The sequence below is a fragment of the Coccinella septempunctata genome, chromosome X (genome assembly GCF_907165205.1).
Source record: "Coccinella septempunctata chromosome X, icCocSept1.1, whole genome shotgun sequence".
Taxonomy (NCBI): Eukaryota; Metazoa; Arthropoda; class Insecta; order Coleoptera; family Coccinellidae; genus Coccinella; species Coccinella septempunctata.
The window spans coordinates 11,806,368-11,830,831 of record NC_058198.1 but is presented as its reverse complement, the minus strand read 5'-3'; the positions used below and the strand labels follow the sequence as shown (position 1 = coordinate 11,830,831).

The 24,464-nt window shown below is 37.9% G+C and overlaps 1 protein-coding gene across 3 annotated transcripts in view; it reads left to right on the top strand.

Moving 5' to 3' along the window:
• Nucleotides 1-20,127, top strand: part of LOC123321652 (lachesin) — a 437,549-nt gene extending 417,422 nt beyond the window's left edge. For 2 of the 3 annotated variants that reach the window (XM_044909375.1, XM_044909373.1), the window contains one exon: nt 18,141-20,127. In XM_044909375.1, the coding sequence (XP_044765310.1) occupies nt 18,141-18,235 (95 nt within the window). In that variant the 3' untranslated portion in view covers nt 18,236-20,127. The remainder of the gene's footprint in view (nt 1-18,140) is intronic. The other variant, XM_044909374.1, reaches the window with a different exon arrangement.
• The last annotated feature ends 4,337 nt before the right edge of the window (nt 20,128-24,464 follow it).

The window sequence follows — 24,464 nt, the reverse complement described above, 5'->3', positions numbered from 1 at the left end:
GGTTGCCTTCTCCAAAATTCCATAGAGTTGACCTTTTTTGTTGGTACTAACAAACTGGGATGGAAAAATAGAAAGATATAAGTATTTAAATCAAGTTTAATAATCAATGTTTCTACTGCCGATACTGAGCAACTCTTCGTAGATTATCATCAGCTCTTAACGGCCTACAAAATTAAAATAGAATAAGAAACATACACCAAACAATGAAAATCAAATACCTCTATATGCTGAAAGTAACAAGATCTCAAATTCAAAATGACAAAAATCAGAACAAGATATAAACATCCGAAAACAATGAAACATAAAAATAATTACAAACTTTACCTTCATTTCTTCAATATTACGGAAAGGGCTCATGCTTTTTTCAAAAAACTAAGAATTTTTAGCGTTTTATTCCAGATGAACAAAATAAATCCTCAGACTTTTACTAATATTGAGTTGCGTGTCATTGTTAAAAAACCATTTAGTTATTTTGTTTATGTCTGATTCTGCATAGTTAATTAGATGATTATTTCAAATCTTCTGCAAATAATCAACAGTACAAAATAATTAGAGAATAAGAACCACAAAAGGATTGAAAAAAAGGGATGTCAAAACGCTCTAGATGAGCCCGAGTCCATAAAACGCCCTTTACGTAGGGGCCATCAAAAATAATTTTCGAAAAAGCTCAAATTCTGCTATTGTTGCCTTTTTGGCGAAAGTTGCAAAACTGTTTGGAATAGGGAGATCGCACGAAGCGATTGACCGAATTGAGCCTTAAATATACTTTTGCCCACTTTTAAGACCCCAAATACCCGAAAAATGCTTGAGGAATTGTTGACATTTCAATTTCATTTTTTCCATTCGCTGTGAATTTAAAACCATCGAATCAGTTGAATCACAAGTGTCATATGTGGGAAGAAGCGCAAGTGTCACCTTTGGGACGAAGCATAAGTTCAACTCATAGAGAATGGACTGAGCATTCCATATTCGGCTCTACATTGAAAATGACAAAAAAATTTGAAGAGGCTGCCGAGCATGGGGCCAGTTGTTGTGATTTCTAGAATTTTGATTGGTATTCACTCACGTCTATGTCCATAGAAAAGAGACAAGTGTTGGCCGCATCATCGCTTCCTCTCTTTCTACAGAGCAGACACTTTACTACAATTATTGCTCAGTCTTTTCTCTATGTGAATAGTTCATCTGTGTGCGAAGCATGACGATCGATGATCAGAGAAAACTAACACTACTCACAGATCCGGATTTTTTACATCTATGGGAATCATAAAGGGGAGTTCGTTTTTTACTATCGGAGTGATGGCGACTTCTACGCGTGACCGTTTATCACGTGATGATTTCTCTTTTTCTAAATTAAGATTGAAAAAAAGGTCTATTAACTGAGGGGTTCAGATCGCCCCCATTCATACATGTCCGTATTGCTTTTAGTTCCGTTCGAAAAATTTTGCGTGGAAGGGGGTTATAACCCAACCCTTTCGGGAAGTAGAAGGCTATTTTTCAGCTCGGGAAAGAGATACAGGAACCGTTCTTTCGAATTTAGTTCAAATTTTGCAAGAACCTTCAAAACGTTATCTTGGAGCCTAATATTAATTCTCAACTTGATCGAATTTTTAAATCTAAAAATAATCATTTGGACATAAACAGGAGAAATTTTACTCTATTCAAATGAGGGTTTTTCTGGTGGATCATCATGACAGAGTATCTAAGAGGGCATGAAAAATCGAAGGAAGTTTTTTGGTTCAGTAGGTACACCCACTAAAAACCCTTAACTGCTTCTTGAATATGGTTCCGGGCATATGCCTATAAACCATTCATCTCTTAGTCGGTTTTCTTCTCGCACACTATCGTGCTGGGATTTATGTGTTTATCCTCTATTGGATAACACTTTATTTGATTTTTCAATAGATTTCTGTTCTTATTTTAATCTCTTTTTAATTGATCTCTTGGTCTCCTTCGGTAAATTCGCATTCTTCTTTTATCTTCCTCTGGGTCGTAGTCCACTAGTCTCCTCAGTTCTTGATTCGGATGGTTTTTCGCAGTTTCGAATAATTTCTCTGCTTTTCTGATCATGAATTCCGTTATGGTTTCCCATTTTAGGTCCCTATAAATCTGTCTATTCCTGACAAACCAAGGTGAATCTATGGCACATCGTAGCAGCTTGTTTTCAGTGGCCTGAATTCTTTTGATATGGCTCTTTGCCGCGAAACCCCAGGCAACTGTTCCATAAGTCAGTTGAGGCCTAGCAACGGCTTGGAATATCTTCAATTTTGTTTCTTTCGACATGTGGCTTCTTCTTTCTATCAGAAGTATCAGAGGGTAGAGTCTATTCATCGCTGCTTTCGTTCTGTCGATTGCTTGTTTGATATGACTTTTCCAAGTGAGTCCTTTACAGAAGGTACAAATAAAACACTTTTTTCCCCATCTTGCAGCACGTTTTCCAATCAAATCAATACAACGACCATTTACACAAATTTCAAACATTCGATTTTCAAAATCTATGCTTTCCAGGAACTGGAAAGATCCTAACAATTTTTCTCGGTTGGAAAAATACACACTATGAGAAATTGCACATTTCCCTCAAAATACTATTTGTCTTCGTGATAATATTCGATCTCTCACGTCTTGCTGCTACATATCGAGTATTTATCTTCTAACCATAGCACCTGCTCCATAAACTTTGATGAAACAAATTGAATATTTCTCTAATGTATCTCTAGGAACTCCCAAAAATATCTCCACTGATGGAACGTGCCTTCCTCCTAATGAAGATAATCTGTAGACGGAACACCCGGTGCCGATATATTGATCTTCAGGAATTACCCATATCTCTAGCCATCGGAAATATTGCTTGTAAACCACTGTAATTCCAACCACCTGTTACATCTATACTCCCATAGTGCACTTAAAATTTGACTCGATATTCTCAACTTTCCAATATGTATCAATATTCATATCACGTATCCATGTTATTTGAATCCTGACCTGAATGGGGAGGGTTCTGATCGTTTGATGAACCAAGAAAAAAAAGATTTTCCGTCCATTTATCCTTATCGTCGAGATCGACATACATAAAAGTGTGTGCATCGAATACCTTTGGAATGCGGAATTTGAATACGCTTTTTTTACTTCATCGAATCAGAAAAACCGCAAAACAAACTAACTCATTTGGGGTAACCTGGTATACGGAAGCAGTAAAAAGTAATTCATAACGTCACAACATTGTGAAAAAAAGCTCGAACAGGTTAATTTGTTTTTCGAACTACGGAACTTTTGATGAATAAACTCAATTAAATTCAACATAACAGAATTAATAGTCACCACGAATTTTTTATCGATCATAAAACTATACAGGGTGTATTTGAAGGTGAGGCTTTTTTTTCAACGGAACGTAGAACTGGTCAAAATGAAGCGTTTCACCAAAAATCTCCTATACAAAACTTTCAAAATGACAAAGTCGAAAAAAAAAATTGAAAATGATTACTGAAATTGAAATAGATCCTAATACTGGGAAAAAACTCATCTGATGATTCGACCATGTGGTTTCCGTTTAGGGTATTTGGCTCGTTCGTTATTTACGTGGTAATGAAAATGAAACTTGGGATTGCTGAATTGTTCTCATTATTTTTTAGTAACTTACACGATTTTATGAAATGGCTCATTTCGATACCAAATGACAGAAGACACTCAGGACACAAGTGTGAATAATAGAATAATACTTCAAAATCTCACCAATAAATTTCGTTTAAACTATTGACGAATTTTTTCACAATGGGCATCACAATCTTCTTGTTCGAATATTACAACAACCATCGTAAAATTAGGATGAAATGGGGAAACATCATAGCACTTTTTCAACATAACTAACATAAGCTCTTTCAAGAAACTGCCTCGATTTTCAACATTTTTGAAAAAAAGCCTCACCTTTGAAAAAACCCTGTACTAGCTCAAACCCGGGGCTTCGCTGTGTCCAGAACTCAGAAACGAAGAATTTTCGAAGACATAAAAACCAGGTTAGGTTACTTCTATTTTGAGGGGGAAGAATTTCTATCATGAGTTTGTTCCGAAAAAATCACCCCCTTGATGGTTGCATCAACCACCTACATTTTTTGAATAGGGAAGAGATATCGAGTGTTGCACAGTTTGAAAGTTATTTATGTTCTGTACTCAACCCAGTTGCAATTTCAAAAAAATTATTTACGAATTAATATTGTAATAATTGAACTCACCGTCAAAAGGTAATGTTGAACAGACAGTTGAATCTCCCAAACTCAAGAACCTACAAGTTTTAAAATATCCAGGATTGTCCAAAAATAATTTGCAAGTTCTATAATAGAAAGAACGAATGCCTATGAGGACATTGTTCCGAAGAAACCTTCTGGAGGTGGCAACAACCCCCTTTTTTTTTTCTTCAGAATCTTCAAAAATTCGTTGGGACCCCCTGTATTTAGAATAATTCAAAAAAGATAAGCACCAGAAAATCAACAACCCTCACTACTAAAAATGAAATCGAAAATTATTAAAAATCAATAATCAACATCAGAAAAATATTAAGCATGTAACGAAAACCTTCACGATGAAGAAAACGAAAAACCAACTACATTATCGAAAGATTCAAGCAACCTTCCTGAAAATACTCTACAAATCTCTATAAGCCTCGATTCAGCGGGTAGATTTTATTTCTTGCAGAATTCATAATTCTCCAACTTGTCATATCTCGCGAAATATCCGTAAGAAAACTATGCTGCGAGAAGCAGTTTTCATCTGGAAAATTGCTCCTTATATTGTATAAAAATTGGTTATCGTGGGGTTTCCTCAGGAATTAGGAATAAGAGTTAACCCATCCTGTATATTACTTGTCATCTAATATTATGTAATTACTTTGGACTACATAAGATTTTCATGAATTGTAGCCTATGTTCTATTCTGAGGTTTGAGCTATATACGTGTGAAGTTTCATTGAATTCACCACGTAGTTTCTGCGTGCAAGACTAACAAACATCCACACATTAATACAAACTTTCGCGTGTATAATATCTAGCAGCTTAGGTTATGTATGGAGTACCTACCTGAAGAGTTCGTTTTGTCGCTTATATGATCTTTATAAACTAAAAAACGGCATTTTGTAATTACTTTTAATGATAATGAACTCCTACAGAGTGTTATATCAAGAATTTTTTATATAGTAACTGGAGAAACTTTAGCACAAAACACGAAGATTATGCATGCATATTCAACGGTTTTCTTCAATACAGATGTTTTTTCCCAGCAGGAATAAAAAAAGATGATATTATCAGATTTTGAATGTATTGGCTCCATTCTGAAATAAGTTGTTCTCGATCAATTCTAGTGATCAATAGTTTTTCTTTCGTTTGATTTTCTACACTCGATCGCTATGCAACGCGAAACACGCAATTTGACCCAAGAGGAATGTGCCCAAGCGGTAGTTTTGCGAGAAGAAGGGTGGACATACACAAGAATTGCAGAAAGGTTTGGAGTTTCCCATACAAGTGTGTCCAGAATATTGCAGCGATTCAGGGAGACAGGTATGAATGTCCGAAGACCAGGATAGGGTAGACCAAGGGTAACAACTGCCATTCAAGAACGTTACTTGAGAGTTTCTTCGTTGAGAAAACGGTTTGCAACCGCTCGCCTCCTTCAAATTCAGCTTGAGCAAACTCATGAGATGCAAATTAGCACTCAGACAATAAGAAATCGTCCAAGAGAATATGATTTAAGGCCTCGTGTCGCAGCAAGAGGCCCAGCTCTTACCCCAGCCCATCGAAAGGCGCGTTTAGATTTTGCGAGAGAGCATATCCATTGGGAAGAGGCCGATTGGGAAAGAATTCTCTTCTGATGATGATGATGATGATTCTAGATTCTGCCTCTACCATTGTGATCGACGTTCCCTTGTATACAGACGTCCACATGAAAAATATGCTCAGTGCAATTTCCTGAATACTACTGCTTTCGGGGGAGGATCGATTATGGTATGGGGTGGAATATCTTTGACTGCTCGCACAGACCTAGTGGTCGTTGATAATGGAGCTATGAATGCTGATAAGTATATAAGGAACATTCTTGAAGAGCATGTGCCATTTGCCCCATACATTGGTGAAAATTTCTTTTTTATGGACGATAATGCCAGACCCCATCGTGCGCATCGTTCAGGAGTATCTTGAAGAGGTTGAAGTCTCTTGAATGGAATGGCCAGCAAGAAGTCCAGATCTCAAACCGATGGAGCAGGTTTGGGACAGCCTCAATTGAAGGCTAAGAAGTTCAGAAAATCATCCAGCTACTCTTAATGACTTAGGAATCCAACTCGGAGAAACCTGGGAAGGATTAGATCAGAACATTTTAAGATCACTCATTTTGAGTATGAACCGTCGTTGCCGAGCTGTGATTAACGCAAGGGGTGGAAATACCAAGTATTAAATCACTTATCAGCATTTCAGTATTTTGAAAATTGTTCATTGTTTGTTTCGTTCAAAACCTTCCCGAGAGAACATAAAAAATAAGTTATAAAGTCAATGTAGAGTTAACTTTCATTAAAATAAAGATTTTCAGAATGTGCGTTAATTTTTTTGCGCAGTGTAGAATAATATAAATAAATTCCCGTCAAACTCGCTCAAACGTCGAGTAATCGTGTGAGCTTCCACTGAAAATAAGTTCTTGAATCGTTATTCGGCCTAAAATAGATAAAAATGCCACCGGATAATATTCCATCCATCCCTTGTTCAAGAATGGCTTTTCTAATCACTCCACTATTTTTCGGTGAGTTGATCCGTAGAAGGAAGAAGAGTCGCGCTGAATCCTGAATGAGGCTTTCATAATCGTTGCCATGGAAAACTCTTTGTAAGAAACATTTTCTCGAGACCCCCGTAAATGTAATGTCGGGCTTATTTGAAAATCCATCTCCGCTCGGAAGGCAGTCGAGTACGTCAAGGGTCCACATTCAAACCTTGGGCAAACGGTTTGGATTTCGGAATTATAAACGAATGAAATAGAATAAGATCGTTTGAATTCATGATGGATTAACTTCTAACCCAATCAAAGACGGAGCCGTCTCCCTGTCGAAACATTCGCATTTTTTCAATCCCAAACAGGGAATGTGCATTTGGATGCCGGCGGTCTGGGAAGATCGAGCACGCTCCTTTACATTCATCCCTGCTTCATCCCTATTTTCTGCCACGTGATTACAGCGGATGAACGCAGTTTCCAAATATTTTTTTATGTCATTTCATTCTTGTTCACGTTATCAAAAATAAATTCTGGATTTCTCAAAAAATTTATCATGAATATAAAGAATGCATTTAGATCGCGAGCAGGGCCGGAACAAACTTTTTTGCTCCCTTAGGACAACTACAATTCGTCGTCCTTTTGAATTCAATAACTGTTATGGCAAATTATTAAATTTTTCACAGATTTTCACAGACCAAGTTGATTAATACCTACAATTGAATTCAAAATAAATCTTGTATTCGAATTCTTTCACAATACGTACTTACTTAATGAAATATTCATTTAATATTTATTATTGAAAGACAACTAGATTTCAACATACGGATGAAACCCTCTCATTATAAAAATTTAAGGAGTTTTTTCTTTTTCCGGAAACTGTTACTCTCTTGTTGATAATTTTGGAATTGCTCTTAGTAGTAGTAGTAGTAGTAACAGTCGTTTATTGCAAATATAAGCATATAAGCAATTGGCCATCGACCTGAGGTCCTTCAGCCTATAAATTTACACTTTAATATATAAAAATTTTACAATTATATATTAACATAAAACATTACTTAATTTGTTTATTAGAGTCTCTGTTGGGTGTTTTCTCCTGCGTAAATTCTTGCACTAATTTGTCAGGTGCAAATCTACTAGAAAAAATTGTTGCCTGACAATGAACTGAAAATAAAGAACTTTGAAATTATAATATTATATTGTAACATTTCGGAGTTTACATCACACTCCTTCATCAGACGAAAATCAATTTTCGAAAATCTTCTGAATTGTATCTTTTGTTTGACATTAATTGTCAATACATAGAAACAGAGACTGCATAGAAACGTTGATTCATTTAATTTTGAAATTACCGGATGACAGTTCCTTCTTCAGTAAATTTATCCAAATATTATATATTCCTAATGAACAATTTGCTAAATTATTATTTTGATCTAATAAAATACACGTAGACTCTTTAATCGTTTATTATGGTCCGGCTCCGTCATTGAAATTTTAGTGTTATTCCAATCCATCATGTGCTCTCCTGTGTTAGAACAAACATGATCTGTGATCTATTAATTTCTCTATTTTTAATATTATTTTTGTTTTCTTATTTCTAGAGGTCTAGACGTTTCACCTGTATAAGTTTTACCACAAATACAGGGAATGTTGTAAATACAATTTTTTGATTTTTGTTTTTCGTTCAAAGGTTTAGTTTTTGTTAATATAGATCTTAAATCATTTCGTGTTTTGAAAACAGATCTTATTTTGAATTTGGAAACGATTCTTCTTATTTTTTCTGAAAGGCCATCAACATAAGGAATTACGTTCAATAAATTTTTTGAATTTTAATCGATATCTATATAGGTGTCTACTATTTTTTATAATGGTCCGGCTCCGTCATTAAAATTTAAGTGTTATTCCAATCCATCATGTGATCTCCTGTGTTAGAACAAACATGATCTGCGATCTGTGATGTATTAATTTCTCTATTTTTATGTTCGCGTTTTCTTTATTTCCAGAGGTCTAGACTATTCACCTGTATAAGTTTTACCACAAATACAGGGAATGTTGTAAATACAATTTTTCAATTTTTGTTTTTCGTTCAAAGGTTTAGTTTTTGTAAATATAGATCTTAAATCATTTCGTGTTTTGAAAACAGTTCTTATGTTGAATTTGGAATCGATTCTTCTTATTCTTTCCTAAAGCCCATCAACATAAGGATTACGTTCAATTTTTTTGAATTTTAATCGATATCTATATAGGTGTCTACTATTTTTTCTGAACGTCGCTAAAAAATATAAATTATTGAGTTGATATATCAAATTGTCATACATTGATCAAGTTCACATTGACTTAATCGATAACAATGAGACGAACATAGAATTTGATGCAAGAAAGTATAGTAAAGAATTCGAAGCATAATTATTTCCAATAATCGTAAAATTAGAGAATTGTTCTAGCTCATTATTTTTGTAACTGATTGGAAAAATGCTGAAAGGATTATGAAAACTTGATTTTTTCCCAAGAACCGACTCGCTCTCTAACGTGGAATACTCTAGTTCAACTCTATTTTGCGAAAAGAAGTATTTGGTTCTACATTAACATATTCCAACTCATTCTCATGTGGCTTCTAAAATTTCGTAAGATATTTTCCAACCAACCTAGCATAACATAATTATTCGCCATTTGTCAAAATTTTCCAATCAGTAAAGAAATAATAAGGTGCTGAAATAATTCTGCAGTTTTACAATTATTGGAAATATATGCATATATGGAATCCGATGCATATCGGATTCCATACTCACCCTTCTATGTATCATATTTTATGCCCGCTTTATTGTTATCGATTGAATCAAAGGGGACTTGATGAAAATATGCCAATTTGATTGATTATCTCAATAATTCATATTTTTTGGTGACATTCAGGAGAAATCAGTAGACTTTTTTATATGTATATTTGAAATCTGCGATTTTTTTCCAACTCCAAGATAACAAATTCAATAATAAGAATTAATTCAGATGCATAACACCCGCTGCTATGAATATCAACAAGTGTTACGATCGGAATTGAACTAGCCAATTTGCCATCGTCAGGGCTACTAAGTGGAGAACGTTCCACCGAAGAAAAGCAAATGCTGACCATGGTTTCGGTCTCATTTCATCTCGTCAGATCAACATAGATTCTTCTCCGATGGAAAAATGATTGGAATTGACGGACCCTTACTCAACACGCAGACGCTACTGAGGACTGTCGAGTAATACAGAGCGCCAACCAGTATGAAACGAGAACCGATTCAATCTCCTTCAGATCGAAACCCAGACGAAGACAATAGCATATTATGTCCCATATTTCCTCTAATTCTTCAGTACGCTGGTCTGCCCATCGTAGACAACAGCGTGTACGAACCGAGAAGTTACTGATTACTGATTGCTGGGTGTGTTGGACGGACTAACCCAAACCTGCCACCGCGACCAACGGTCTATTGTAGCACACAAGCATGCTCAAAGAGCTAAATCTCTCCCACTAGTCCCATCCTACCCAAAAAGGAGATGATGTCGGAGGGGGAGTGATTCTTGAGTTCCTCTAGGATCATCTTCGGAGAGCCGAAAACTCCGAGTCTGACCCTGTCTGCCGCCGGGCAGTCACAGAGGATATGCTCAATTGTTTCGTCTTCCTCTAAGCAGAGTCTGCAGAGTGGGTCGTTGACGATCTTGAGTTTTTTGAGGTGGGCTCTGAGTCTGCAGTGTCCTGTGAAAACCGCTATTATGGATCTCAGATTAGTTCTAGAAAATTCTAGCCAGCGACTGGTGTATGGGCTGGGAGGCACTGAAATAGCCCTATGCGAGTGACGCAATCCAGGACGGTTGCGCCAGTGCTCCAGGACCTTTTGCCTTATCCAGCTGTTGTTTCCGTCCCTGATTAAGGAATTGGGAATTCCTATACTGGGTTCCGGGCCAATAAGCGTTGATGTCGCGCCTTCTCTGGCCAGAGCATCCGATACATCGTTGCCACTGAAGCCAGAGTGTCCAGGTATCCAAATCAGTTGCAGTCTGTTTAAACTTCCCAATTTGGTGAGTTTAGATCTGCATTCAAATACCTGTGCCGAGTTGCATTTGTCAGCCGCGAGAGATTTGATCGCAGCTTGACTATCCGTAAGGATTTTTATCGATCTGCCCGCCCAGCCACTGTCAAGTAAATGGCCTGCGCACAGATCAATGGCGAAGATTTCTGCCTGAAAAGCTGTCGCCGACTTTCCCAGACTAGCACTGAGTTTGGTCAGCGGTCTACGGCTGTAGACTCCGGCTCCAGATCCCTGACTGGTTCTGGAGCCATCAGTGAACCAGCAAGGTCCTTGTAAATAGAAATCCTTGTGATGGAGCCATTCGTCTCTGCTTGGAATCAGAGAAACGAATGTTCCCTCGGTGCTGGTTCTTGTGATTATTTGATCAGTTCTCATGCCCATCACCTCGTCAGCCTCCAGTTGGGCCGACAGACGACTGGGCACGAAAGTGAGTTTGTCAGGCTCGTTCACGGTGAGGTGGTGGAGCCTGTGGGTTGCTAGTCTTGCCTCTCCCTGGACAAAAATGTGAAGGGGAGGGAGGTCTAATAGCATCTCCATGGACGAAGTTGGAGTAGAGCGGAATGCCCCCGAAATCATGAGGCAAGCCGTTCTTTGGAGTTTGGTAAGTTTGTTTTGGGTTAGAACGCGTTCAGTGCAGGACCACCAGGCGACACAGCCATAGGTGATCAATGGTCTGATCACCGTGACGTATAGCCAGCGGAGCTGCTTCGGCGCTATCCCCCATGTCCTTCCACAAATCCTTTGGCAGGTCCATAGGGAGTGCCTGGCTTTGTGGACGACTTTTTCCACATGGGAGTTCCATAGAAGCTTCCTATCCAGGGTAATGCCTAGATATTTGGCTACCTCTACTAGTGGAATGGTCTTACCGTAGAGAGTTGGAGGAAAGATTTGAAATTTCCTTCTCCTGGTAAAGGGGACAATCAGGGTCTTGGAGGGGTTCACCCCTAACTGCTCCCCATCACACCAACCCTGAATTACTGTTAGTGTTTCCTGAAGAGCATCTGAGATGGTTGCATCGTCATTGCCCTCCAGTAAAACAACTATGTCGTCAGCGTAAGCCTGAACATATGCGTCAAGCGAGCTGATAATTGCAATTAGATCATCAACCAGAAGTGACCAGAGAAGGGGTGATAGTACACCTCCCTGCGGACAACCTCTGCCTGCTTTGAATCTAAGTGCTTCGCCACAAAGCGTGGTTATGATGTTTCTGGAGCTCAGCATTGTGCTGATCCAATTCGATATGGTAGGAGGGACACCTCTAACCTTGGCAGCCCTCACTAGAGATTCAGTAAGGGCAGCATTAAAGGCTCCCTCAATGTCCAGAAAGGCAGCCACTGCAATCTCCCTGGAGTTGAGAGATTCATTGATCCTGCCGACAAGATTATTGAGGGCAAGATCTGCGGATTTGCCTTTCTGGTAGGCATACTGATGAGCACTCAGGGGATGATTCCGTAGAATCACCTCTCTGACGTGCTCGTCTAGTATCTTTTCAAGAGTTTTCATCACGAACGAAATTAAACTGATCGGTCGGAATGATTTAGGCTGTGAGCCTGTTTTTCCCGCCTTGGGAATATAAACGACTTTGACCTTCCTCCAGTTGGATGGTATAAAATTCCATGCCAAGCTGGATCTGAAGAGCCTAATGAGGTAAGACATTAAGAATTCCAGTCCGTGCTGAAGTAGAGCTGGAAATATTTCATCGTCACCTGGCGCTTTGTATGGAAGAAAGGATAAAACTGCCCTTCTCACCGCGCTCGCAGTGACAAGTTTGTTGACAAATTTCCAGCATTCCTTGCTGGGTCGCTTGAGGCGACTGGTAAAGTTACCTTCTTCCGCAGATGCGGAATCAATCAGCACGTAATCCGGAAAGTGTGTGTCAGCCATGATCTTAAGGGTTTCCGCCCCAGAGGCCGTATAGGTGCCATCTGATCTTTTAACAGATCCCAGCGTCAAAGACGGCTCTCTGGAAAGAATTTTATGGAGTCTTGTCCCGCTTGCAGCATCTTCGATGCTGCTGCAGAAGTTTTCCCAAGACTCCCTTTTGGCCTTCCTTACTTCCTTGTTGTACAAGGTGAGGATTTGACGATACACTTCCCACTCACCTGCTGATTTTGCTCGGTTAAATTTTTTCCGAACCTCTTTACGAAGTTTCTCTAATTTAGAGTTCCACCAAGATACTTTCCTATTGTCGGATTTCTTTCTTAGTGGACAGTTTTCATGATATGCCGAGACTATAGCTTGGCCAATTGAGTTGGCCAGCCTCTCTAGGTCTTCATGATTGTTAACGTTGACGTTGATGGATCTCAGATTCCGTTGCAGGGATAGTTTATAACCATCCCAGTCGGTTAATCTGGGATTGCGATATTCCTGAATGGGTTTGCCGCCTAATTCAATGTTAAATTGAATATTTCTATGGTCTGAGCCAGAGGGCGTGTCAGAAACCAGTGATTTTAGTGCTCAGGTATTGCGAGCAGAGCGTGATGTCCAATACCTCAGCCCGATTTTTCGTAACAAAGGTTGGAACAGAGCCCCGATTCAATACAAAAAGCGCTTCTTCTAGAATGAAGTCAAATAAGTGCTCACCTCTTTCGTTGATGTCCGTGCTACCCCACGTAGTGTGATGGGAGTTGGCATCGCAAGCAACGAGGAGTTGAAGGTTTTTCCCCCTGCAGAAGGCAACTAATTTTCGCACTTCATTTGGCGGGGGGAACATGGTATCACCAGGGAAGTAGGCAGAACAGTTGACCAGTTCTTTAGTGCCCGTTTCCATGGGAAGTTTTACCAGGATGGATGTTACATCTCTGGAACAGAATCCTGTAAGTACAAAAATGTCAATAGTGTTCCTGACAAAGATACAGGACCTGGGTGATTCCCCAGATCCAAGTGATATTACCTTGCCAGGAAGGTTACTGAGGCCGTTGATTCGGCCTCGGGAAGTAACCCAAGGTTCCTGGATGAGGGCGATATCTATCCTCTCGTCCAGGATTCGTTTTCCAAGGAGGTAGGATCCAGCCTTGGAATGTTGCACATTAGCCTGCAGGCATTTGAAGAGCCGCGCCATCACTAGATGTTGCGGCTTACTTCTTTCTTCCCACCGCCGGCCCCTTCCTGGCCGTTTTACCAGCCTTGGGAAGAGCCCCGGTGGGAAGGGACGCCTGCGGCGCTTTGCTCGTCGAGGGAGCAGAGTTAGACCTCTCTCCCTCAGCGAGCTCACCTTTGGAGGTGCCAACGGAGGTGGAGGGATTGGCCCCTCCTTCCTCTTTCTTTGTTTGGGTGTCCGACTCTTTGTCGGCACCCATGCCCTTTTCTTTGGCCCGGAAGGTAACCCTCCCGAAACCATAGTAGGGCATCATGTTCAGGGCTTTGAGCCTAGACATGGAGCTCTCATCTACAGAGAAGGTCCATGTCCGGCCCGGCCCTGAAACCTGGTGGTGTAACACCGCCCAGCTCTCTGCTTCCAGGTCTGGGTTCATCACACTCAGACCTGTCAGCACCTCATCCTGTGAGGGTCGATCTCCTAGTGGAGGATCAGGGATGTATGCTACGCATACGTAGGGCTTTGGCAGCTCCGTTCCCTGAACGATGCGGAGGTTGGCCCCATCCCACGGCTTGATCTGCAACAAGCAGTTTTCAAGCCATGAGACAGTAGCCTCGTCCGCGCATCTAATCATGAGCCAACCCGGCTTATGAGTGCAGCTCAAGAAGCGGATTCCCGCTCCCTTTTCCTCCTTCCTGAGGGTATGCCTCAGGATGGCGCCCTGGAGCAGGTCCAGCTGCTCAGCTGACAGATTGGCTTCAGGGTCCCTGTCGACAATGCCGACCTTGATCCCTTCCACCATCTCCTTGTAGGTCACCCCCTTGCTGACCGTTCCCCCAGGACAGTGCTTTTTCGCACTGGCACTAGGAGTACTGCCATCAGAGCGCAACCTCTTCGGAGTTTTGGCAGCAGGCGTTGGGAGGTTTGGTTCCCTCTCCTTTGCTGCTGCCTTTTTGGCGCCCTCACGGAGTACTGTCGCAAGTGCCGACTTGTAGTCGGCACCTGATTTCAGTAGCCGTTTCAGGTGCCTTTTGGCTGCTCCCGCCATTCGCCTGCGTTTGGAGGTAAGATTCATCTTCTCAGCCTCCTTAGCTACAGCGATTGCAGCCTCGGGGATACTCTCCCCTTGTGCGGTTCCGGATTTCTCCTCCGCGCCTAGGGTTGGGTTTGTAATGGCAGAATCAGGTTTCACCCCGATTTCTGCACATTCCTCTTTCGAGGTTTCGGTCGTCGAGATAGGATTGATCCCCGTCTCGACTGGTTTTGGTGAGTTTGTTTGTTCTTTGGTATCCATAAGCGGTCCCACGAGAAGGGAAGAAATAAATGTCCGCCAGGGCAGTGCTCCCTTACCCTGGTAAGCCATATTGAAACCGGAGGGCGGCAGGTGTCCGGAGTTCGCCTATTAGGAACTCATCTTAACCCAATGAGCTACTCAAAGAGGAAGTTCTTCGGCATAGGATGTTCCACCTTGAACTAGGGGGTTTTTGATGAGGTTGTCTCCTCTCGATCCGGCCAATTAAGGCAAGATCCCCCGCAAACAAGTTTGCATGGTTTGTCAACTGCCGCCAGTCCTTGACTGTCCGGTAAAGTTGGCGCCGTTAATCCTGTGCAGGCCCTTAGCCACGACACTACAGCTGGGCAGGAGAAGTTGGTCCGCGGTGGGATTTTGGAAGGCTACCAGTAGTGTTTTTAAGACTACGAGCCAACTTATAGTCCCACAGTCCTCAGCTTCATTTGTAATCATTAGCAGAAGGACCCCTTCTATCCGCCACCTGGAGACGCGCCTGGTTGGTACTTCACCCCAATGGCCAGGAACCGAGAAGTTAGGAACCCGTTAAAATCACGGCAGAAATGATGCCAGCGGTAAAATAATGAAACTCTATCGTAAACATAGGAAGTACTTTATCATTTCACCATCTAAATGATGTGAGGACCAATATGGCAAGATTTTGGGTACGTACTAATGATTGAAATCATCGAGTGGATTTTTCTTGTTAACGCAGTGTTTACAGATTTCGACCCCTTGAGACTATTTCGGGCTCAAAATTAAAAAATTATTGCTATTCAGGCATAACGATCTCGATCTGGTTTCTAGGAATAAGTGCAAAAAAAGTCTGAATAAATTCAGCTAATTTATACAGCAAAATTTGGTCCAATTTATTGAGCAATTTCCATCATATTGAATTTTTTGCGATGTTTTGGAAGAATTTGACAGCCATCTAAGGGATCCATCCATTTCTAACCAAAGAATTTATAAATATACAAGCTGACCCGGCAAACGTTGTTTTGCCATATAAATAATTTCCATGTTGTATCATAAAAAAATAGAAATTAAAAATTTTGTCTAAAAAATAAAATAAAAATTTAGGGGTGGACTACCCCTAACATTTAGGGGGATGAAAAATAGATGTTGGCCGATTCTCATAGATAGCTGACCCGGCAAACGTTGTTTTGCCATATAAATAATTTCCTAATGATTAAATTACTAAAATGGCTATTAAAAAATAAGGGTTGATCGTAGAAGGGTGAAAATTGAGGATTGTATGTATTTTTGTATGTTGTATCATGAAAAAATAGAAATTAAAAATTTTGTCTAAAAAATACAAAAAAAAATTTAGGGGTGGACTACCCCTAACATTTAGGGGGATGAAAAATAGATGTTGGCCGATTCTCATAGATACCGGATAAGCAAAAAAAATTTCATCAAAATCGGTCAAGCCGTTTCAGAGGAGTATGGTAACGAAAACTATGACACGAGAATTTTATATATTAGATTATTCAATCGAAATAATAATGGAAATACCTCATTGAACCCCGCAATAAATTCTCTATCATTATTTCTATATATTATTTCATGTGGACATTGCGAAACATAACACGAACCAGTTCTTATGAGGTTGAAAGCTAGTTTCTTCCCAAGCAGAATGTAGATTGTAAATATACATCTACAAATACAAGCAATCCTCTATGCTAGCAACCTCTCTTGCTTGACCATACTCTCACTTGAATTCCACGAAGACTTCTTCCGCAAAGCGAATAATTGCATTGGGGTAATTCCATCTGATGTCTTCCTCTAAGCAGTCCCTTACGGTTTTTTGTTTGAGCGCATCCATGACGCCAGGAATCAGTTAAAAACATTGTTGCCCGAATGTTTCAATTTCAGTTGGAGTGAGAATTTCATTTGAATCTTTAAATACCTCTCCTGACATTTAGAAGTAATGATTGAATATATTCTATTCTGAACGATATCAGTGACTTCATCTATCATACAACCGCAAAATATAATATTTTAAGTGCTGAACTGATATCACTCGTGTTTTTGAAACGCATTCTTCGCAATCTTTCATTGTCATCATATCAACTGACTGGGTTGAATAACTTGAAAAATACTAAAAATTGGATTACTAAAAAGAAAATTTGATTGTATAGTATGAATATGACATTTTTGAACCCTCTTCCATTATCGTATTCTCTGGTTATAAAGCAGATTTATTCTGGCCATTCAGCTTATAATCATTTCAATTGATGAAAATCATATCAATTTTCGTCTTTTTGAGCTAACGCCCATTTTTAGATGATAAACAGTTTGTTCGCAGATATTATAGCACTAACGATGATTATTAATATTGTACAAGTTATGAAATTAGAAAAATTATCATTATTATTGAATTGAGGTCATTAAGGCTACTTGAATTTTTTCTTCCGCTATCCTAGTTATTTAATTTTACGCTGATAGCAGACATGTAACACATGTGAACACAAAAAGTTAAAATAATAGTCAGCACAAAATTTATATCTTGGGTATTTACTATTTTGAAGGAGCAAATCATCATATTTTAAATTACGCAGCTTTTCATGTATTCGTTACTGGCACAAAAAGTGGGGGTTGCTATTTGAAGTAGCTTCACTATACACTCTACCCCTCGTAGAGTTGTTTATATGAGTTGCAAAATTTGTAATGAAAATTTTATTATTTCAGCATATTTTTAATAGAATAGTAAATAATGAAGATGTGAATTTTGTGCGCTATTTTTTGCCCTTTTTGTTTCATATAAAATCTTGATCCTCTACGATGTTTCAATCATTTCTGAGGACTAAACTTACCCCTCACTCACACTGTTAAATTTATTAAACTTATAAATTTCTCACTAGAGGTCATTCAATCAAAATATACCTACATTGTTTTTTTTTAATTGAATTTATGAATTAAGCAGACATAACATAAGATATGAGAAATATAATTGATAATTAACCTAGACTGATTATATTATCAATATGCAATACTGAAATAATTTTTTTTTCAGATGGATCTGACATGCAAATGAAAATGATGCTTCAAGTGGTTACCGTGATTTTTCACTACATTTTATCTACCAACCTCTTTGTTCCTCCAAATTAACCATATCATGTGACGCATAAACTAAATGGTAAGAGTAATATGGGAAAAATTGATTGCTCAGCTTCATTCAGCTTTTTTGGAAGAATGTTCATCACACAAGCTGAATATATTTTTTGAAACAAAATTTTGCTAGTTATTATAACAAAAGAAATCATGAAATTGACCTTGATATCTGAAAAACAAATGATTATTTTATATTCATTCAGAATCAACACACTATGAGAAGTGGATTTTTCTTGGGTGTATTTTGATCATGAAATGATACATTTTTGTTATGTTACTCTATTTTTGTGGAAGAATTTTCAACACTTCAAATTTCTGCTGTCATTTGAATTGTTTTTGTTATTTTTGATCCGTTTTCTCAACGTATAACTCAACATATCATTCCTAAAGAGCAACATGGGTTGAAATTTAAACTTTTATCATATTCGAAAAAAAAATTATCTACAGTGCTGTGAATTTGATGAAGAGTGGAAGACCCAGAGTTCCTTTCACTTACTACATACCTACGTTCGAAAATAAGATTGAAATAAATAGGTAATATTATAATAGAATACATTAGTTCGTCTTAAATTCATGAGTTTCAAACTTTTTTGAACGTTAATAATATTCGAATATCTGATTTTTGAAATTAGGGTTTTTTATTAGAGGTATGTTTGAAGGTGAGAGGAATTCTTTAGGGTCTGATATAATTTAATATTTCGGTAACCCCAGTAAAAGCATTTCAACGAAGTTTATGAGTATTGTTCAATAACCGCCTGAACAAAATGAGATTTTCATTGAAAAATCATGAATGGAACATGCTGTGTATAATTGCACCCAAGAGTCCATTCCCTTCAGGGCACACTAACGCTAAAAGTGGTAAAATTCAAAACAAACTGGTAAAAAATAGACTCACCCTACGTTCAGTTCCAAAATTTCAACGTGAAATTAATCACAACATATCAAATATCCTGAAGTGAAAGATATTTTAACATGGACGACAGATGAAGGAAATTCTTTACCAGTTTGTATATATTGTATAAATTACGTATAGAGAAGAGCTTCATGTGAATTGATGTAATTAGCACAATTTTTCCATTGAATTTCGTTTTTTATTTTCTAGTGCAAATATATCAGAGGACACATTAGTTGAAGTAATCTTTAATTGAACAAAAATCTACTAGGAAATTCAACGTAGAATTATTCGAAAAATAATGTTCTCGTGATAAGTTTGTGCTTGAAAATATTTTCATCTTATGTAATCTGACAAATATCCGAAGTATAATGTAGTCAAATAAAACGGCGGTGCAAACTGTCCTGAGACAATAAATCATTCAACAAAGATAATTATCATTGTCGAAGTTTTGCCTGTCTCCCTGAAATATATGAACCGGCATCACATTAATTTTCCCGACATATGAACAACACTTGGAATACTCTACCTGATTTTAGGTATAAGAAATGATCTCAATCTGATGAAGCCTAATTAAGACAGGTGATAACTTTCTGCTGCAAGCTTATTGATATACGGATATATGCAGATGATTTATAACGATTTCTGGCAGTTTGCATCTGCTATGACTGGATTTTGACGAAACATATTATAGTCTTCAAGAGTGCCAAATTTTACAAGCAGATACTTATTTTCAATTCATGTTAAGTTTATCCCCGCATCGCACAGCAATAAACGGAGTATTTCTATATTCATACAGTCATAAATTCGAGACATCGAGAAGAATTTAGAGTGCTCCTAGAAAATATTACGTATATTGCTGTCATAATCTTATTTTTCGTCTCGATGATGAAAAAATAAAAAATATCATGGTTTTCTTAGTAACCGCGAACTTTATTTCCTGTATATAAAAATGTTCCTTTTATCAATTTATGATTGAATAAAACTATGGATATTTCACTCTGTTTCATTGCAACCTATTCCCACTGCCTACCTATTTCCAAAGTTCAAAGTATTGTTTTAGAGTGCGTGGAGAATACTTACAATTAAGAAGGTAACCTCTACTTAACATCGTGAGGTCATATTCGATCCTAAACTCATTACACATCGATTCCGTCTTCTAGGATGTTGGATTACATCCGTATGGAGTATGGAATGCTTTCAGAAATATCAGGTCGATCTCTATTCAATTATTTCGAATAATTTCATATTAACTTTTCTTTTACAAACCTCTTAACAATTTAATGCAAACCTGATGTTCTCCCGCATGTCTTCATAATTATTGTCCCTCAGAGGGCGACTGAATTGTTTCACCTTCCGTACATGTATTTGGCACCTAGCGCGAATAGCACTATGCCATTGGGCAGTTCGAGTACGGATGTGCGTATCCTGACAAATATATGTCTTCATAGTACCGTACTAGTCCTTCCTTCTTATTTTCATGAACCGAAGTCTTAACAGATGAGACTGCTTTTGTAAGATTGTTTCAACAAATTTACCGACTGCCTATACATATTTTCAAATAGGGCCACGAACATATAGGGCAAATTTATTAAATGTGGGAGTAGCGAAGCTTGCAGGTGAAACGTTTCATTAGCAAACACCAATTGGCGAATATGCATCAATTTGCAAGCAGGTAGAGGTGATTTAGACAACCTGCATTAGGCAGATTGGCTATTTGCAATGTGTATCGTTTGATATTTCATTCTGGAATACATATAATTGTCCTCATAGCTCATACCGCAGAAAGGAGCCGCATAAAAATGCCAAAGGAAAATGAAAAAAATTGTAGTTGCAATGCGGAACTTTAAATATTGATGAATCATACAATCAACGATAAGAAAAAAAGACAAATATGTTAGGGTAGGGCGAGATTTAGGGAGATGGTGCTTGGTAATTTTCCACGTAATCCTTCACAGGGGTTATACTTACTAGAGATCATTTGCAGAAATTGAGTCCAGAACCATGGGTTCAACGGTTTTTTGATTTCTCAACATTTTCTGACTTACTTGAGAAAACATCGAAATTGAATGTTGTTAAGCGACATCAACACATTTTCTTGTGAAATTTTCGTGAAATAATATAACTCGAAAAAATCAATATGAATTTGTCCTTTAGGTACACATATTTGGCGCAGAATCCACCCCTCTTCCGTACAATGAGGTATTGTACTACAGTACAAAATGATGTGGACTTCTTTTCAATATCGAATTTCTTACAGAATGCTTTAAAAAGGCACAAAGAGGATTCTTATTTATGTAACATAAATTATAATAATTTTGTTTTTTTATATACAGGGTATTAATTGAATCAATATTTCTTCAACCAATAACTCAAAATCAAAATGCTGAAATCCGTCAATTAAATTTGAATTACCCTTATTTTCTGCATTAAAATTAGAATTTTTTCAATCCCTCAACCGAAACCCTATACAACTTCAGCTTTTCGAATCAAAACATGTACTATGAGTGGACTCTTGTTGAAAAACTCACGAAAAATGCAATCACACCATAAATTGTATTTTTCATTTTTTTTTGTACTAATCAGAAAAAAACACTCTCTTGAAAAAAATGAAAAAAAATTAATTGAGAGATTCTCAACCAATAAACTAAAATGAAGACACTGAAACACATTGACTGTGTTCCGATTGTCCTTATATATTGGCAATTAAATTGAATATTTTTTCCAACCCCCTAGCTGTAACCCCACTCAACAGTTCATGATAAAACGAATCTTACCATACCCAGTCCTCAATTTTATTTCAGTCTCGTGATTATCAGCATTTACATTTGAAGTTATTGCTCGACGAAGTATTAATTTTTTTGACAGGCCCTTTTTTTTCACATACAACGAAATTAAAAGAAGAACAAAGATTATAAGTAGGATTTCGGGTATGGAGTTGCGGCAAGGAGAAGAAAAACAATCAGTTTTATCACCAGAAAATGAGGCTAAATAAATAAATTGGCGTTTTCATTCAGAGGTTTTTGCTTGGGAAAATATTCTTTTTTTTTTAACTTCTGCATTTCCTCTGATTACCACAAAAAAAATTTTGTTGGTATTCCAGTTTCCTCGTACTTGTCAACGAGCCCACGCATGGTATATGTTTCCATTTGAAAAACCGAATTTTCATTGCCATAAAATGGGGGTGATTAAAAATTAATTGACGGGTTTCAACGTTTCAATTTTGAGTTATTGATTGAACAAATATTAATTTTATTGTTGGATACTCTATAGTGGGTATCTTTTGTACCTGTTTTTATCCCTATGTCACAAATGAATAAATAAATTGAACTTTCATTCAATAGACATTGAATTGAATTCGAGCTTCAATATTCCATTGTTCCGTCATAATATTTCATTACAATTTCCGTTCAATTTTTCATTAAATCCCAAGAAATCTTCTGAATTCGTGTTCCTTATGGCTCTTAAATGGAGATATCTATCCTTGAATATTCACTGACTAAATTCAGAATATAAGCATTGCGATAACTAACTCAACTGAACACCTAACTAATATCAATATACTGACTGGCAAAAAAACTGCAGCACCCAGAATGAGCTCTTTAAATTTTAAATTTTTTTTGGTTAAACATACATAGTATAGCGATCAGTAAATGATTAAAATTTGAATAAAAAAATTAAGGGTTTACAAATTTTTTTATTAAATTTCTTAATAATGTATTTGTCCACCGCGGTTATCTATATACTCCCAAACACGTCTTGGCTTTGATGCAAGAAGATGGTCTATTTCTTCATGAGGGATACTATCCCAAGCTTCTGGCAAAAAGATTCGCATGGGTCGCTTCAAAAAAGTTCAAACTAATTCTGGCAACATGAGGTCGAGCATTATCTTGCTGAAATAGTGGATTCTCAAGCCGGTTAAGGTAAGGGAGAACATATGGCTTCACTATTTCTTGAAAGTAACACAGCGCTGTCATGTTACCTCGAATAAAGACTAAAGGTTACCTACTTCCATGTGCAATAGCACCCCATACCATAACGCCTACTGTCCGGTGTAAATGACGCTCAACATCAAAATAAGTTCAAGTCTTTCTCCTCGACATCGTCTTACCCTTCATCATTTGCACCCAAGGAGAATCGAGATTCATCAAAAAAGACGACCTGATGCCATTCCACATTCCAATGTTGTCGTTCTTTGCACCACTGTAGTCGTTGCCGTCGATGCTCAACCGTAAGAGGTAACACAAGATGGGGTCGATAATGCTGCAGTCCAAAAGACCTTATACGGCGGTGAACTGTTCGAATAGTTACAGTATGGCCTTGTTCTCCTAAGCACTCATCAGCTAAAGATCGAGTTGTCGCAAATCGGTCTCTAATGGCCATAAGTCTTAGACGCCGATCTTGAACTTCATTTGTGCCCCTTCGACGTCTGGTGCCTACTCTTCTTCGATTTTGGGCATAATCAAATTCCGCGTACACGTGCTCTAGGCATTTTAACAACAACTTAACATAGACTTTGGATCTCCTAGAACAGCTGGTTTGTTGTCAAATTTAAAAAAATTGCGAAAAACGACTACAATATTTAACTAACAAAAAATGTTTATTTCAAGAAACCTTTACCAAACAAAATTTTAAATATATAAATATATAAATTATCATAAAGAACAGTTTGGGGGAAGAAATTACTGAATTATTCATATTTTGGCATTCAGTCGTATTTGGTTTTGTTAACTGATAGCTCCGTATTTGCTTAAGTTATAAAGAGGCATTTTATCATTTTGAAAAACTCTTCATGAAAGGCGCATGTATTCTTTAAATTGTTTGCCACTCAGACTCTCCTACATTCCTTCAACTACGAACGGTTGAACTCTCAAGAAATAAGGTATTAATCATATTTTATAATAAAATTGGAAATTGCTTCGATGTCACAGAAAATATAAACAGCTTTTAAAAGGTTTTTCTTCGGATCTATTCGTATATACCATGTTAAAAATTTTAGCAGGGAAAAACCGATGGATTTGGTTTATTCATAACAGCGGCAGGTACACAAAATTACAACGCGGTGTAGTAGAAAGTGATATTTGAAAATCTAACACATTTCCACATTATTTTCAGAACACCCAATACCTGTCCTGTGAGGTGTTTCAGGATATTCTATACATTCTGTGACATCCTGTATAAATGATCATTTTGCATACCAGCATACCGTACCTCCAAATATCAAGTCGTGAATTCAGAGTTCGATTAATAACCAGTCGACTAACCAAGGGGTTAATTTCGTATGATTTTTGCAATTCTTTTCTCTCGAATCGATCGAAGGGCCAGACAAGGTGA